Here is a 16,883-nt window from a genome sequence, read left to right as displayed (position 1 = left end):
GATGAACCTCAAAAGCAAAAAAATCACAATTCTTTACCCTATTTGGGGAAATAACTCTCACTGCAAACAAGAGATTCCACTGGGAAGGCTTCACCCTCAGGCATGGTTAGCCATTAAATCCAGAAATACAATTAAGTATTATCACAACTATGCTAAAGAAATAAAACCTACAAACTAAGAAAATAAAAGCAAAACAGAAACTTTTACTCAATAGAACAGAAAGACTGGAAGACCATATACCAAAATATCAATATGGTTAGGCAGTCATAATATGGGTGGATATATTTCTTTTTTTCAATCCTCACGTGAGGATATTTTTTCTATTACTTTTCAGAGAGAGTGGAAGGGAGAGAGAGTGAGAGAAACACTGATGTGATAGAGACAAACCAATTGGTTGCCTCCCGCCACATTCCCGACCAGGGCCCGGGATTGAGCCTGCAACCGAGGCACATGCCCTTGGCTAGAATTGAACCCAGGACCCTTCAGTCTATGGGCTGATGCTCTAACCACTGAGCAAAACCAGCTAGGGCTAGGTGAATATTTTTTCTCTTTCTATACCTTTCTAATTTTTATTTAATGTCCAGTTACTAGTTTCAAAATCTTTCAAATACTTTATTTCCTAATATTATTTAATTTATTTTGGAAATTGTAATATATGCACTAAATACAGAAGGTTACAAGGTAAAAAGGCTCCCTTCCACCCTGCTCTCCTTCCCAGAGGCATCCATTAATTACCAATTTCTTGTCTATCATTCCAGAGTTAGTCCACACATAAACAAGCACAGATATATGTATATTCTTTTTTCAAATCGACTTTGGAGAGAAAAGAAGGAAGAGGGAGAGAGAGAAACATCAATTGGTTGCCTCCTGCATGTGCCCCGACAGAGGATCGAACCCGCAACCTGGGAAAGTGACCTAACCAGGAATTGAACCCGAGACCTTTCGGCATACAGGACAATGCTCCAACCAACTGAGCCACACTGGCCAGGGCTGCATACACTTTTTTGAAATAAACAAATAATAGTATTTCATACACAGTTCTGCATCTTGCTCTTTTTTATATATCTGCAATCTTTCCTTACCAGAACATACATATAACCACCTCATTCTTTCTGTTACGCTTTGCTTTTATTTTATTTTTATTTTTTAAATATATTTTTATTGATTTCAGAGACAGGAAGGGAGAGGGAGAGAGAGAAGCATCAATGATGAGAGTCATTGATCGGCTGCCACCTGCATGCCCCCGACTGGGGATCGAGCCCGAAACTCCGGCATGTGCCCTGACTGGGAATCGAACCTCGATCTCCTGGATCCTAGGTCGATGCTCAACCGCTGAGCCATGCTGGCCGGACACATTTTGCTTTTCATATGAGGGCATGAAGCCCTAGCTGGTTTGGCTCAGTAGTTAGAGCACTGGCCCGCAGACTGAAGGGTCCTGGGTTCAATGTCTTTCTCTCTCCCTTCCACTCTCTCTGAAAAGCAATGGAAAAAATATCCTCGGGTGAGGATTACAAAAAAATGAGGGCATGAATGGTTTTCTAAACATTTCTACCTCTGTGGTCAACGACCCCCCCTTCTCTCATTAAAAACAAAAGCAAAAATGGAACCTCAGTGGCCAAAATCGGCGTATCTGAGGAAGGGTACCTTTTCTTCTTGAATCCTTTCCTCAATCCTTTTTGAGGCTATTTCATGGACCCTGAAGAGGGCGATCGTGCTGGTCTCATCTGGGTCCAAGATGTTTCCGTTGTCATCTCGCACCACCAAATCTAACCCAAGCATTCTAGAAAGAAAGGAGAGGTCAGCTGGTCCTCAACAGAAACAGACTCTTTAGTGAAGAGCCCTCATGAGAGAGCCCAGAGGTGCACAGAGTGAAAGTGTGGGTGCTGGACAAGTCAGGAACAGCTCACTGGCTTTTCTCCTTTCAAGTTCTGTCTCCTTTCCATATCACAATAATGTCAGTATACTTATGATAATATAAACCAAACTCATATAATGATATGCAAAATAATTTGGTCCACAGAACCTCACCAGGAAAGGCAAAATTGGCACTGATTCTGATCAAGTTTCTCTGACCAACGCCACTTTCCCTGAGTCTTCTGTTGTTTGGCATAGGAATCATGAAAGGTCACTTCACAAGTACTGGGGTCTTGCCCTGTTACCCTTCAAGGTACCGGCTTGGGAGGCCGTACTAATTCAAGCCTGTCTTAAAGGAGATCAATGAAGTAAATGCTGGCTATTGGTATCTCCTAACCCATCAATCAGACCAGGATTTGAATCTTGGCTTTCATACTTGCTAGCGGGGTGACTCTGGGTAATTGAGTTAATTTTGCAAAGCTCTGATTTCCTGTAAATATTCCCCACCCTTCAGGGTTCTTGGGAGAATTTAATGAAATAATGCATGTAAAGCATGAAATACAGTATCTAGCATATAGTGTGCACTCAATAAATTTTATCTTTTATTGCAGTAACTGGCACAAGAAAACACCTGACTGTGTTAAGATGTAATTCTGAGTAATGCACAGAAAAGTCAGAGCTACATGGTCTGCGTGGCACAATCCCCAACAAGGCTTTCGTGTCCAATGTGCACACAGAAATAGAAAAAAATTTTACTTAGTTCCAAGAAGTGGGGGGCTGTGGTGGAAATAGGATACTGCTATCTGCATGCCCAATGTACATTCCAGGCATGGGCAATCTGGGAATAGGAGTGTCCAAAGAGCAAGAAAGCTCAGGGATAACAGTGAAATATGCCAAATCTTTGGGAAGAAAGCAGAAACCTAATTTTCCTCCTTCGTGTTTTATAGCATCTCCATCAACTGATTTAATATGGCAGGTTCCTTTCCATGGCAGCCAGACCCACAGGCCACCCAGACTCATAAGCAAGGGCTCTTGGTGGCTACTCAGAAACTGGATCGCTGAGGCACTGATGGAGCAGCTTACTTTCTTGAGCTGCTTGCCAGGGCTGCCATGGGAAGGCAGGCATGTTCTGCTGTTTGTGGGATGTTAATATCCTACGCCAGAGATCAGGGTCTCCCAGGCCAATGCCCCAAATTACAGAGGTAGCAAATGTGCAAGGGGGGAACTGCCTTATCCCACCTTTGCTGATTTTTAAGAGTCCTCCAGCACTACATGATTGGTAATAAAACCCCTGTGGTTATAGTCCTATGAATGGGCAAGGGACAAGGGAGGGAACTGTTCATTGTTAAGTCTAAGAAAGGAGCATTAGACATGGAATCGAAAATTCGTGGGTTCAATTTTAGCTTTCCCACTTATGATCTCTGTAACTTGGAAGCAAATCACTTAAGCTCACTTGGTCTGTTTCTTTAACCATAAAATGGGAATAGCAGCTACCTCTTAGGGTTATAATCAGGGACTATATGCAAAATGTACATAGGAGAGATTTCATAAGTAATGGTTGAATCTGAATCTTGTATGCTATGTTTACCCTAGCAATTTCTGAACCCAGTTGTCAAAGTCTACAACCTTTAAATGAGTAAGACAATGAGCTGTTTTAAACAGGTGTCTGAAGCATTTCCAAGAGTTCATGAGGTTGAAGAAGTAGGGCAAAAAACACATATGCACAAGTTGAACAAATTTAGAAAATGAGACTAAATAGCAAGTCAATCATCAACAAAAACAAAATGAAGAAGAACCAACCTAGTCTTTTAAAAAGAGCTGGTCTGGAGAAACAACACCTAGGTCCCATAAACATTGATGAATTGATTAAATTTCTCACTTTCTAAAAGGCAGTGATCTCTAGAAACTATATATCTGCCTGAGCTAATCAGACAATTAGTGAAGTAATGAACTCTTTAGAAGTTATTGGAGACATAATCAACAGGCTAAAAATATGCTTTATTATTCTGGCAAACCTGGTTTTCACACACTGCACTTCCAGTTAGGGGAAGGTGGAGAGAAAGATCGAGTCCGAATGACACTGACTTAAAATCCAGTGTTAAAATAAAAACTGAGACAGTTCCAGATCTCCAAAAATGTTGGATTTAATCCATTCAGTTTGTCTGGTAGTGGAGTCACTAAGATCCGAGCCCCCCTTCCCTGCCCCTCCTTCATCTCCCTGAGATCAGAGATCCAGCATAGGGTCTGGCCCAGGAAGAGCACTGCCAATTTTTTTCCCCCCACAAAATTAGATGTTTTCCAAGGCAAAAAGAGAGCCGTAAGCATTATTCTTTGGCAGCTCCAAGGTCAAAAGCTCGGGGTGAGCTGTGTCTTTAGCATGAACGTGTCCGTCTTTTTCCAGGTTCTCAGTGAAAAGTCATCCCTGGTTTACCTGTTCCCGTGATCGATTTTGGCTGTGACCTTCTTCTTGAGCTCTGCCAGTTCGTCCTTGGGGAGTGTTCCGGACAGGATTTGGGACCGCCACTCGATCAGGCTGTATGTCATCTGCTGCAGCCGGCGGAAGAGTGTGACCTTGTTGTTCTGGGGGGGCAAATGAAGAGGAGAAACCCCCTGAAAGAAGGTGTAATGGGGTATGAAACGTCTCTTGACCTTTTGACTAGAATCTTGATAAGGTGTCATTTAACCAAGTAGCTGTGCCATGCAGTAAGCCGTGCGCTTGAGGGGATGGCTCTGCCCTGAGCCTCGCCCACCCTCTCCCCTGGTACAGCTTTAAGAACAGATAGGCAACTGTAGGATCACCGGGTGGTCCTAACTCACAAGTAGATCCAACCACCCATGCACCCTGAGATTCTGAACGTGACACTCCTATGTCTGAAACCCTCCAGGGATTCCCACTGTCCATGAGACACAGTAGATCACACCGCAATTCCCTTCCTATCTTTGCTCCTGCCCCCATTCCCAGCCGCATTTTATACCAATCTCTACCTCAAAAATCTACGCTCCTCCCATGCAAAGCCGCGTCCGTTTGTCCTGAGTGCCCTGACCCTTGAATGTGATGCTTCTGCTTGGACCCACTTTGCTCCTCTCGCCCTGAACTTGCTCCCACACGCATCCCCTGCTCACTCCCGCACCGCGCCCTCCACCAACCGCTAAGTCTTCCTCTTCAGCCTTAGCTTAGAAGTCTTTTGCTCTAAACCCTAACTCTGAGTCCATGTCCCTCTCCCAGCTCCTGCGGTTAAGTCCTGTCACAGCATCAGAAACCCCAGCCTTGGCGGGCTTGTCTTGCTCTCCACTTGAATGGTAAGTGGCTACAGGGCAGGGAGCTTGTCCATTTTTGCATCCCTAGGAGCTGGCACAGAGCAGGCGCTCTCTAAAGGGCACTGCAGGAGTGAATTACAGATGGAGAAAGAACTGTCATTTCAGAGATAAGGGATAACGAAAAATAAAATATAAAATGTTATTTTTAAATCCTCATAAAACTGTTAGGCCATCCAGAAAAAACTGTTAGATCTAGAAAAATTAAACCATTATCCTGGGCATCAGTCAGAACTTCCTATAACTGAACTAAATTAATTTACGGCCAACTGATTATTTGTGCTTCAATCATTTTAAGAGTCAAATACTTGATGTCTGAGCCAGAGGACCTTGGTTCTATCTAAATGATTGGTTGATTCACTGTATTTTTTAAAAGTCAAGAGCATCTACTATGTGCTGGATATGAAGTTCTAGCCTTATTCTAGAGGGGAAAAGACAGCAATACATAAGTAAAATATATATATTTATATATAATATTTACACATGTAATGTATATATAATACTTATATATGTACATATACACACACAAGAGAATTTCAGATTATGAAAAGTGCAAGAGGCATCATGCTAAGTGAAATAAGTCAGAAAAGGAAAAGAACCATATAATTTCTCTCATATGTGGTATATAAAACAGAAAGCAACAAAGGAACAAATTCATAGACACAGACAACAGAATGGTGGCTACCAGAGGGGAAGCGGGGGGTGGGGAGAGGAAAAAGAGGGTAAAGGGGGTTAGATATATGGCGACAGAAGAAGACTAGACTTCGGGTGGTAAACACACAATGCAATCTACAGGTGATTATTACAGAATTGTATACCTGAAACTTACATAATGTTATTTACCAATGTCACCCCAATAAAGTAATTTTAAAAGGTGCAAGAAGGAAAATAAGCCTGGCCAGCGTGGCTCAGCGGTTGAGCATCGACCTAGGATCCAGGAGGTCACAGTTCGATTCCCGGTCAGGGCACATGCCCAGGTTGCGGGCTTGATCCCTGGTAGGGGGCGTGCGGGAGGCAGCCGATCAATGGCTCTCTCATCATGGATGTTTCTATCTCTCCCTCTCCCTTCCTCTCTCTGAAATCAATAAAGACATATAAAAAAAAGGAAAATAAATAAAGAGAGCTATGTAATAGGATATACATGGGGGAAGAGTTAGGAAAAACTGTTTTGTGTATCACTTTTGAAATGTGTTTTTTAAATAAAAACCTGTACAATTCCACATACCCATGCATGCTGTAAGGCCACTTTTTTCTTATTTATTGGTTGAAAAGTCTTATGTTTATATAACCATACACTTCTAAAATTATAGGAAATATTATCTGCTATAAAAACAATGCCAACGCACACACACAAGGCAGTTGCTGCCAGCTGTACAGCACATTCTGTTCTGCAGTGACATTTTTCCATAATAATCTGGGGGACAGACTGCCACACAAGGTAGCAACTAGAATTAGGGCTGAAAACATTCAGGCTACCCCTGAACAAAGAGTAAACGAGGAGGGAAGAGGCCTCAGCCTAGAAGCGGGGCCAGCGAGAGCCAGCGGTGAGATTGGCAGAGTATGAGACAGGCCTGAAAAGACACGCGAAGTTGTGCAAGAGCACACGGGAAAGAGACAAGAACGTTTCTTGGTGGCTGTGACATGCTCCATTAACACCGTTGATCTGCAAGACATAGATAGCAAAGCCTGCTTAAAATTTTCATACTCCCTACATTTTAGGCTTTTGGCATTTTCCGAATTGCCTCTTTCTCATCAGGTAGCCTTTTGAAAAGCATAAAAATGAGACTTGTAAGTTCCATTTGTAATGAGCATAGGTGAAAACCCTGCTTTTTTCATTCAGTTCTATGAAAAAGGTTTCCATTTCACTGTCCTTCAAACTAGAAGCTGGAGGGAGAAATGAAGCCCATAAAATTTGCTTTTCCAAAGCTGCTGGACAGAAAGGGGATCTCTTTCCCTTTTCTTTTTTGCAATTTGTCTATTCCTAGTCAGGTTTCTAAAAAATGTTTTCTCATTTTAATTAAGCTATTAGGTCTCATAATGTGGTCCAGAAAGGGCTCGAAGACCCAGGGGAGCCTCTAGGAGAGACAGCTCTTTGCGACACATGCTCACAAGCCTTGGTCTCAATTATATTAGACATTATCCAAGGCAATTTAATTATTGCCTGTCCGTGGCAGCCTTGTTTGCCAAGTTCTCCCCGCAAAGGATGGAGACAGCCCTTGTCCTCTGATTCACTCTGCCAAATTAATTCGGAGCAGGCAGGCTGGAACACACCAAAGGAAGCAAGCAATTTCCCCCTTTCCTTGAAGGAAACGAATTTTTCTGTCACACTTCTCTGATTGTTCTACGTAGGCTGTCCTGTGCCACAGCTGGCCCCTGACACTCCTGGGGCAGCCTAGGAGGACAGGCAGGAGAAAATCAGGTGCCCCTGCCCCCAAGACCATGAGCCAAGGACCTGAGAGCCTCCACATGTTTTCCAGTCCTGCCCTCCCTCTCCTGCCCTTTTCTAAATCCTACACAGCCCAGGCTGCCTGTGCACAGTGCCTTTTCTAGTATCTCTAGCCCCCTCTCGCCTCAGCTCTTTTTGCACTGGCAGCCATTCACAAAATTTAAGAGGGCAGGAAATTTATTTACTAATTTCTCTGATCCTCTCTACGAACGTCAGCACAATCCTGGGACGCAGGAGGGACTCAAAGACAAATATGGATAGCTCAAGTGTGAAATTCCACTCCAGTTTCAATTTGAGGAGCACCTCTACCCAACCGAGATTTCTATATATTTTTTTCTACTAGGCAGTAAGATATTCCTGCATTTGTTTCAAGTTTGACCCTCGTTTCCATCTGGAGATCTCTGAGGTCTTACGTTTACATTTCAATTCTGGATGTCTGCCTAATTTTTGTGTTGGGGGAGAGAGGTGGAGGTGGAAAAGGGTATAAGGGAATTGAATGGTGATGGAAAAAATAAAATAAAATAGAAAATAAAATAAAATAATAAATAATAAATAAAATAAAATAAAATTTTTTAAAAAAGAAAGATTTATTGCTTTGTAGGACAATGATATACCTAAATCTCATTTTGCAAAATTTGATGTTTGTGTCAATTTTACTTAATGATCATATATTAAATTGTATTCTTAAACCTTGATTCCTATGAGCTGCAAAGAATTCTGTTTGCTATGTACATAGTTTACTGGACATCAATGCCATAATTATTTATTTTAAAAAAACTTTAAAAATTATTTTAATGTAAAATTAAATAATTATAGCATGAAAATGCACATTACATATATGGTTAGAAATTAGTGATAATTGACTATTTTTGTTAAATTGCTGTAAATAGAAAAACTGAAGCTTCTCTTAAATGAAGGGGTATATTCAAAATGCTAGAATGATTTTACAGGCTATTTAACAGCAAACTTTCTTTAGAGAACCATATTGTGTAAATAGTTAATGATATTAAAATTGGCATCAGCCTAGGGATATCAAATGTATTTATTTTTAACTTTTATGTAGATAGAGTTATTAAAAATGTACATTTCAAGTACAAAAAAAGACTTCGTAGTGATAAATTCACCAGAAAAAAACAGCTTTGCCTTCAGTGATGGCAGGAATATGGAAGCCATCCATTGAGTATTTTGGAACTTCTAGGGGGGTCACTGAGACACAGCACTGCCTCACTGGGGGTCAGAAACCTAGATTCAATTCTTCATTTTCCCAAACAACACAGACCACGGTAGAAAAACTTCTCTGTTCCTCCCCACTCCCTTTGCAAGAGAATCACTATTTCCTCTGTTCACCAACCTTTCCTCCTCCATGTGAATTTTAGGATTTAAAAGCAAAGTACTTAACTGAACGTATGGGGACCTGATTTCTATCTCTAATTTTATCATTAACTTGCTAAGTGACTTTGGGCAAATTATTCTCTCTGAATACATCCATCTGTAAAACAAAGGGACAGGCACTAAGATCCATTTGTTCCCAAGGCGCAGTGTGTTCAAGTCTAAGATTGAGACATTAAACTCATTCACTCCTCCGGGCCGCTTAACTTCCCGATGACCTGCGTCTGCCAGGCCGTCTCCCCGCCGACGTCCTCGCACACTCAGCGGGCTCCGCACCCAATCTCACCTGCACAGAGCGCTCTGCAATTAACCTCATGTCACTTCTGAGATCTGCGCTCCTGGGGTCTGACGCTGTCCTGGTTCCCGTGTCCTCGGCTGCACTGACTCTTCCTCTAAGAAGGGAACCCACATGGCCCCTGTCACACTTTTGCTATTCATTCTAGTGCCTTCCTCTCTGTCAGCAAAAGGCTTTGCCTGACTAGCAAAGGCTTGATTTTAAAAGAAAAGATTCCAGTAAAAGACATGTTTTGTACCTCTGGAAGAGGTACAAAAAATCCTGAAAGCCAGGCACCAGAGTCAGAGACAAACACAACTAGAAAAACACCCAAGGCGCCACCCCTGCCCTGTCCCAGTCACTGCCTCATCTCGTGCCTCTCCTGAGGGCTACGCTGACCCAGGGCTTGCAACTCGCAGATAAAACGCCCTGACAACAGGACGGGGTCGGCTATGGGAAATTTCTGTCCTTGGGAACAAGCGATCAGACGCTGGTTTCAAACCATGAGATCAGCTTAATTACACTTCAGAGCCTATGTTCCAGCAGCCAGTAATAACTACCAGTTCAAAAAGATTAGACCTGAGTAGCTTTAATCTGCCAGGATATACACTGATGAGAAGAAAGGGCGATTCATTGTGTTGGGCAAGTCCCCCCACCCCCACCTCAATTATGGGCACTTGTTCTGCTCCAGATTTTTACAGAACCACAGACTAGCACAAGGTTTTATTTTGCTGGTACATTTTATATCAAAGGAGCTCAGTCCTTTGTATGAACGACATTTTAGCAGTTACATTCACTTAATTCAAAATATGTATTAACCACCTACTACCAGGCTCTTCTCGTATCTCTTTGCCTTAAGGAGATAGGATTACATTCTGTCTCCCAATCTTATATGGACAAAACGGCCTGGCTGACCCAAACTCAATAAACCATCTCTCCAACTGCAAGTCCGGAACAGCGCTGAACTAAATCCCAGGGTGAGATGTTTGAAAGTATGTTTATGACATCTAAAACATCTCAAATTTCCAGGAGAGTCCCTCTTTTAAAAATTCTTGTCCCAATGTCCCCCAAAGTAAACTCTAACTTGTCAGTTTTCAAGACCTGATTGTTAGTTGAGAAAATATGATGTTATGAGGTAGGATGTAGGTTTGTGCATATTCAGAAAGTATAACTGGGTTGTTACTGAAAAGGTAAACTTAGGTATTGCATCAGTCCAATCGTGTCTAAATCAAGGAGTCTGCCTTTCTAGAGGGGGAAACTCACATGAAGAAGGGATGCGCTGCTAGAAAGAAAAGCAGCCAAGTTCAGCTCACTGGATCTCCTTTCCGAGACAGGGAAAACTAAAAAATCCCCAGAGGCAGCAGAGAAAAATGAATCGCCTACTTCAAACCATCCACCTGGACTAGTTACGTCCCTATAGGGCTGGAAGAGAGCCCACCTCCTCAGCCGCAAGCTGGAGGGCCCACCCTTAACTGACTTCGGGGCCAAATTCCACAGTGCCACCTAGTTCTCCTAACGCTTGTCATCACTAACCAATGCTATTGTGAAGCAGAGCTGCAACAGGGATAACCAGGGGCTGTCACATTTTAAAGACAGTTGCCAGGCACTATCCCAATAGTTTTACAAACATTATCCTATTGAATTCTTATAGCAAATTCGCAAGACATATACAGTATGTAACTACCACCTGAAGTGAGGAGATTAACTCAGAAGGTCAAAGGACTCATCTCAGGCTATGGACTCATCCAGCGACAGACCCTGAACCCAAGCCCCTGCCTTCAGAACCTGTGTTCTTTCGGTTGCTGTTGGTTTGTTTGCAGTAACTGATCCTGCAAAAAGTTATGCTGGACAGGAGAGGTATCTGTATAGCTATGATTACAAAGCCAGTTAGGGCAGGGCCCGGACGAGAAACCAAGGTTCATTCCTTCTAGTGAATATAAAAGTATATGCCAAGCAAGGGAGCGAGCCAGAATTAAGAACTGGCCGCCTGTCTGACCCAATGTCCACAGTCGTGCCATTTCACAGGCAATCACCTCCTCATTCACAAAGTTTCCTCCTTTCCTGATCAACCACTAAAAACACGCACAGTAAACAGGATCCAACTGAGGATGGGCAGTGCAGGCCAGGCTCCTCAGAAAGCGCTGTGAATCTGTACTCTGCATTCCTCTCTGCAATGACCCATGCCTCCTGGACTTGAACCTAAACCAAGGAGGCTCACTATCTATGGTGAGGAACACTTAGCCTAGTTACTGAGTGCTCAAGGTCACTCCACCGAAGAAGATAACACATGGAGAGGAGGTGGCCTTGGATAAGGGGGGTGCACACAAGGGAGCTTCAGAGTCTCCAAGTCAGATCAGAGGGACGCAGAGCCAAGGGAGGACGGCAGAGCGGCTACTGTTTCCAGCTAAGACAGCATCGAGGGTCACACGTTCACATCTGCAGAGTCCTTGACCTGCCTCTAAAGTGATTTCACAGCCACCACCTCTTTTCATACCCTTAAACTCTATGGAGTAAACAAGGCGGATTTTATATCACTTTTACAGAAGAGCAAAATCCAGCAGACACCTGAAGACCTCGAGTGGCTTGCCCAATACCACAAAGCCAGTTAGGGCAGGGCCCGGACCAGAAATTAAGCTTCCTAATTTCCTAGTCCAGTGTCTGTATCCTACAGCTTGGCCAACATCCACCAGGAAAGATAATTCAATGGAGAAAATAATACTAATATAACAAAGAGGAATATGGGGTTCCTTGGTTAGTGGTGGATGGAACTTTCTATTTTGGATGAGTGAGTCGCTCTCCTCTTCAGCATAAGGAACTCCCTTCCCTTTCAAAGCATTTATGGTTATTTCATAAGATTACAGCATAACTGCTAAAAGTAAATCATAGCCATACAGTTACCTCTCCTGTCCAGCATAACTGCCTGTGTTTACACGGCTAGGCTGAGTCTGGTGAGTGGACTGTATTTTCCTCTCACGTAAGACTCTGGGTCTACAACACAAATTCCTCATGCACTTGGTCTTGGAAGAGAAACTAGGAAATGTGAGATTCTAAGACACCACGGGGGTCATTGAAGACACTAAACAGAATGGGTAGGCAGGAAATACGCAAGAGAAATACTATGAGTGTTGATGTAGATGACAAAAACCTGTATTTATCGTCACATAGACTAAAGGTACTTACACGCAGAACTAGAAAACAAAAACACTGGAAAAAGTGTGCGTGGCGGGGGCTTGGTGGTGGTAAAAACTACGGATTTTGGTTCTTTTACTTTTTTCCCAGTGAAGCATAATATATGAGGTTTGCTCTTTTGACACACAATTTTTGAGAAATAAGCTTAGAAATTCTGTCTGAAGTGAAGCATCAGTGGTTTACGAAGGGACAGCGGGGAAAAGACAGAGAAACCACAATTTATAACAAGCCCATTTGAAGTGGATTATTTCTTAATGGTAATCATGAATCAAAAGCAGAGGCAGACAGCTCAGCCCTATCAACTGATTAAGGTTTCCACAACAAATATATTTTAGTCAACCAACAGCAGCTATAAGACATTTTAAAATTATTCACAAAGAGCAATATAATTATCTTATTAGATATCAAAATTAAGATGAAAAATGTGCTACCCTCTGAGAGGGGATAGATTTTTTTTAAACTTAGAACCCAATTCTGTTATTAAATAGTGAAACACCCACATTAAAAACCCCAAACCTGAGTTCATTGCCATTTAACTGCTAAGGGATTTGGAAGCCCAAATATCCAAATCATACTTCTCCCCTCCCTGGATCCCTTATTTCTCATTTCTGCTCAATAGTAGACTTGGTACAATTACCTGTGGACATGTGGAGGTCAGAGACAATAAACTCAGCACAGGAGTTGTGTCTTAGCAAGAGGAAAAGGCAGTCTCATTCATTCTCTCCACCCTTCTACATTACACCTTACAATAAAAACATCTCTCCAGTACTTATTACCTAATACATTTCACCACCCACTGAGTCCCAGAAACTCTACGCTAAGGAGCTAACTCATGCACACGTCATTCCTCATCCATCAAACTTCTTCCACCCCCCACTAACCAATCAATTAACCAGAACCAGAGAGTGCTTTCAATAGAAATATAAGATGGTGGACAGAGGCCAAAGGGTTTGAAACAGCATGTCCCTTCTCTTGTGATTTAAGAACTTACAGGTTAGCTCTCTCCTCAATTAAACATAAAGAGATCAAAAGATCACTCGCATTACAGGGCAGTAATGCCCCAAGGACCAGATGATGGGTTCAGCTATAAGTGCTCCTATGGTCCCAAAGGAAACGTTATGGATCAGTGTCTTTAGAAGACATATTACGAAGAAGAAAGAGCTTAAACTTGGCCTTGAAGGATGGGCAGGCCGACAAAAACCTTGCCCTTTTCCACCAAAGGGGCTGGTGATGTCTACCACTGTGCTCCATCCTGGAAACAACAGCCCTGGGTGGGAACGAAATCTCTTATGTGAACACTTAGCATTATGGCAGAATGTGCTTTCGATTACTGTCTTTTCATACTTAGGGTCTAGAGTGATGTGCCCCCAACAACTTATTAAGATCGGCTTTGGGGAGTTAAAATGAAGACTCGGCACACGACTGAAAAACAATCTAGATAAACAGAGCCACGTGAAGGAAGGAGAAGGGCTCCCAGGCCTTCGACTGGAGTCTGTGCCCTCACTGAACTCATTCACACAGGCGGCAAGAGGAGGCACGTTCACAGGAATTCCTGGCCAACCACGAAAGCTGGGAGATGCTTCCAGAGACAAGACCTAGCGATGCTTATCCTCACGGTCTCCGGGAAAGAAGGAACTTCAGAAAACAGTGTCTGTATATTCCGATGTCATGAAAAAGAGCTTCCTAAAGTGGACACGGGTACAAACTTGCTGCCGATGGACTTTGGGCATTCTTGGCCTCTTGCAAGACAGCTGCCCCCATGTTCAATACATACAGAGTTAACAGGATGTCTCGGTTCCTCACTGATAAACTGGTAATAACTGCACCTGCTTTACAGGAGTATCATAGGATTAATAATAGTTTCTGGCACTTAGTCAGGACTTGCAAGTGTTTACAGTTGTTATTACCTTTATTACTTTACAATCAGCATGCTGTCAGTTGAGAAAAGACTGAACTAATTATTATATCTACTTCCTCCACTGCCCATATCACCAATGACCCTACCCTGGGGAATGAGAACCTGCTGGTTATCAGCCACTGCATGGTCCAGGTAAGATGCACCCACTCCCCACAGACTAGTAAGTGCTGACCCCCTGCAGAGGATGGCTTTGCAGCCCAACAGACAGGCTGAGAGCCCAGGAATGATGCCACTGGCCCCAGGCGCCAGGGGAAACTCACCACGTAGAGCTTGCGCCAGATGACAGCCCATTCTCGCAGCGTGGCCGTGAGCTCCTGCACCAGCGGGAGCTCGCCGGGAATCACGGTCTCATTCTGCCTAAAGAGAACCAGACAGGTGCCCGCATTACTCCAAGTCAGTCGTCACTGCTCGTCTGGACAGAGGTCAGATTCCCCAAAGCTCAAAGATGGGAATGTGCTGGTTGGGCTTGCAACAGAGCAAAACTTGCCCATTGGGGGGAGGTCTGTGTAGGAGACTTTATCAAATCTAAGCATCTGAGAAAAGAGGAGGCGCTGAGAACACCAGAGTTCTCAAAATGAGCTCATTTTCTGCAAAGCGATGGACTCATCACCCAGCCTCAACCTCTCCACTTTGTATCTCTCTGGGAGCCTCAATTACTGAGCCAAGCTGGCTTCCGTGATTCCCAGGGATGGAAGCCAAAATCCGATATTTTAGCTGAGTCTGCCAAGCATCCGCTTCTTTAGGGAGAATGGGTGGGGAAGCGTGCGTGCACAGGGTCCTGGGGCCTATAACCTCGCACTGCTGGCGGGGATCGAGGCAGTGCTACCAGGTTTCCCCTTCATCTGCTGCCTTATAGCCCAGAAACTGTATGCATACCAAACTCCTCTTACTCACAGGAGACTTATGACATTTAGTCAGGTAAATCCTCTCTGATACTTTCATGACTAGCAAACGGAGAGAAGGAGAGAGTGAGAGCAAGCAAATGAACGGGGGTTTGCAGTAGGTTTGTCGGACTTAAATAAAAATACAGCATGCTCAGTTAAGTCTGCATTTCAGATAGATTCAAACATCTGAGACATACTATAAAAAATTACTTGTTCTTACCCAAATCACACATTTAACTGGACACCCTGCATTTTATGTGGCAACTCCAATCAGAGGGAATACGCCTCCCACCCTTCCTTTCCACCCACGTGGCTGTGGCTAGTGACACTGGAGGTGGCCTGGGAGTGGCCCACTGCGAGGAAGATACTCCAGGAGGGCAGGTAATCCAGTCTGACTCTGCTTCTAAGGAGTCTCTAAAACAAGGAGGCAGAATTTATGACTGAAAACGTTCTTGGCAGCTTTGGGTCTATGACCCACTCCACTTGGTATCAGCCCTGGGACTCCAGTCTGGCGCCGGGCACTCTTTAGTCCCTCTTTTAACTCCCCTGCCCACGGGCTCACCGACTAAGTGGCCTCTCTCCCCTACTTCAGGCTGAGTGTCACTCCTCCTAACTGCCATAGGGGCAGTACTTTCCAGGACAAATGGGAAGGTGAACAAGAAAATACCCAAAACATAATGAAATTTACTGTAGATGTTCACACACATTATTTCACAATTTCTCATCAAGCTCGTGACACTCATAGGGTCAGATTTGTTTTCCAAGCCCTAGGTGGCCTGAGGCTAGGTGACTTGTCCAAGATTCAGAGCTGATTAGTGCAGGAGAGAGCTTGTTCATCTGTCTCTCAGAGTTCCCAAACAGGGGGTCTCAGGTCTTATCAGCAAAAGTGCCAGGCGTTCATGTGTGTGCACACGTGTGCATGCAATCGGTGAGCAGGTAGTGCAAGAGGAAGGTAAAGGACCCCCTGTTTTTCCATCGTCTGTCTTTTCTGTCCTGGGGAAGGATGCCAGGGAAGAACAATTATAAAAGAGAAGACAGAGTAAGGAACTGTGCCAGGAAAACATTTTTATTGATTTCTCTCTCATATGAGAAGTGGAGTGAATGAGTCGAGAGACATAATGTATGTAAGGTATTCCTCAGTGATAATTTTACATCTTCATCATTTTTTTAGGAGTCTTCCCCAAAGGAGGCACTTACCCTCGGTCTTCCACAGTTGCCTCTTTCAAATGGATATACGTTTCAGGGAAAATACCCTACAGAGAGAAGAACTTTGGTTATATGGCCATAGAAATCCCAGCCCAGAGGAAAGCCCAGACAGCTGCAAGAGTGAATGGAGGGGAAGATGGAAGCCTGGACAGAAGCTGCAGTTTGCAGTTGGACTTGCAGGATAGCAATCACACTGAGGCTGCCTAAATGAAATCGTGGCTGAAACACTGAAAAGCTGTAAATTAAGATTTGGGTTCAGAGAGCTTGAAATAAATGCTTCCTAAATGAACAGGCAAACACACCCAGGTCAGCCTGGAGCTGCAGTAGTGATGAGGAGTTCAGTAGTGAGATCTAAACCCCTCCAGACCCCACCTGCCATGAGATGATTCCCTTTAAAGGATTTCACAT

The 16,883-nt window shown here is 43.6% G+C and overlaps 1 protein-coding gene across 1 annotated transcript in view; it reads right to left on the bottom strand.

The window, feature by feature from the left end:
• DOCK5 (dedicator of cytokinesis 5) overlaps positions 1-16,883 on the bottom strand; it is a 161,795-nt gene that overhangs the window by 81,898 nt on the left and 63,014 nt on the right. Inside the window, exons 4-7 of the mRNA XM_081135067.1 lie at positions 16,467-16,522; positions 14,646-14,742; positions 4,286-4,434; positions 1,645-1,780 (exon numbers count right to left, since the gene is read on the bottom strand). Coding sequence (XP_080991193.1) covers positions 1,645-1,780; positions 4,286-4,434; positions 14,646-14,742; positions 16,467-16,522 — 438 coding nt within the window. The remainder of the gene's footprint in view (positions 1-1,644; positions 1,781-4,285; positions 4,435-14,645; positions 14,743-16,466; positions 16,523-16,883) is intronic.

Source organism: Miniopterus schreibersii (assembly GCF_964146895.1).
Source record: "Miniopterus schreibersii genome assembly, chromosome: 4".
Taxonomy (NCBI): Eukaryota; Metazoa; Chordata; class Mammalia; order Chiroptera; family Miniopteridae; genus Miniopterus; species Miniopterus schreibersii.
The sequence above is the reverse complement of the archived record's forward strand: the minus strand, read 5'-3'. Positions and strand labels throughout refer to the sequence as shown.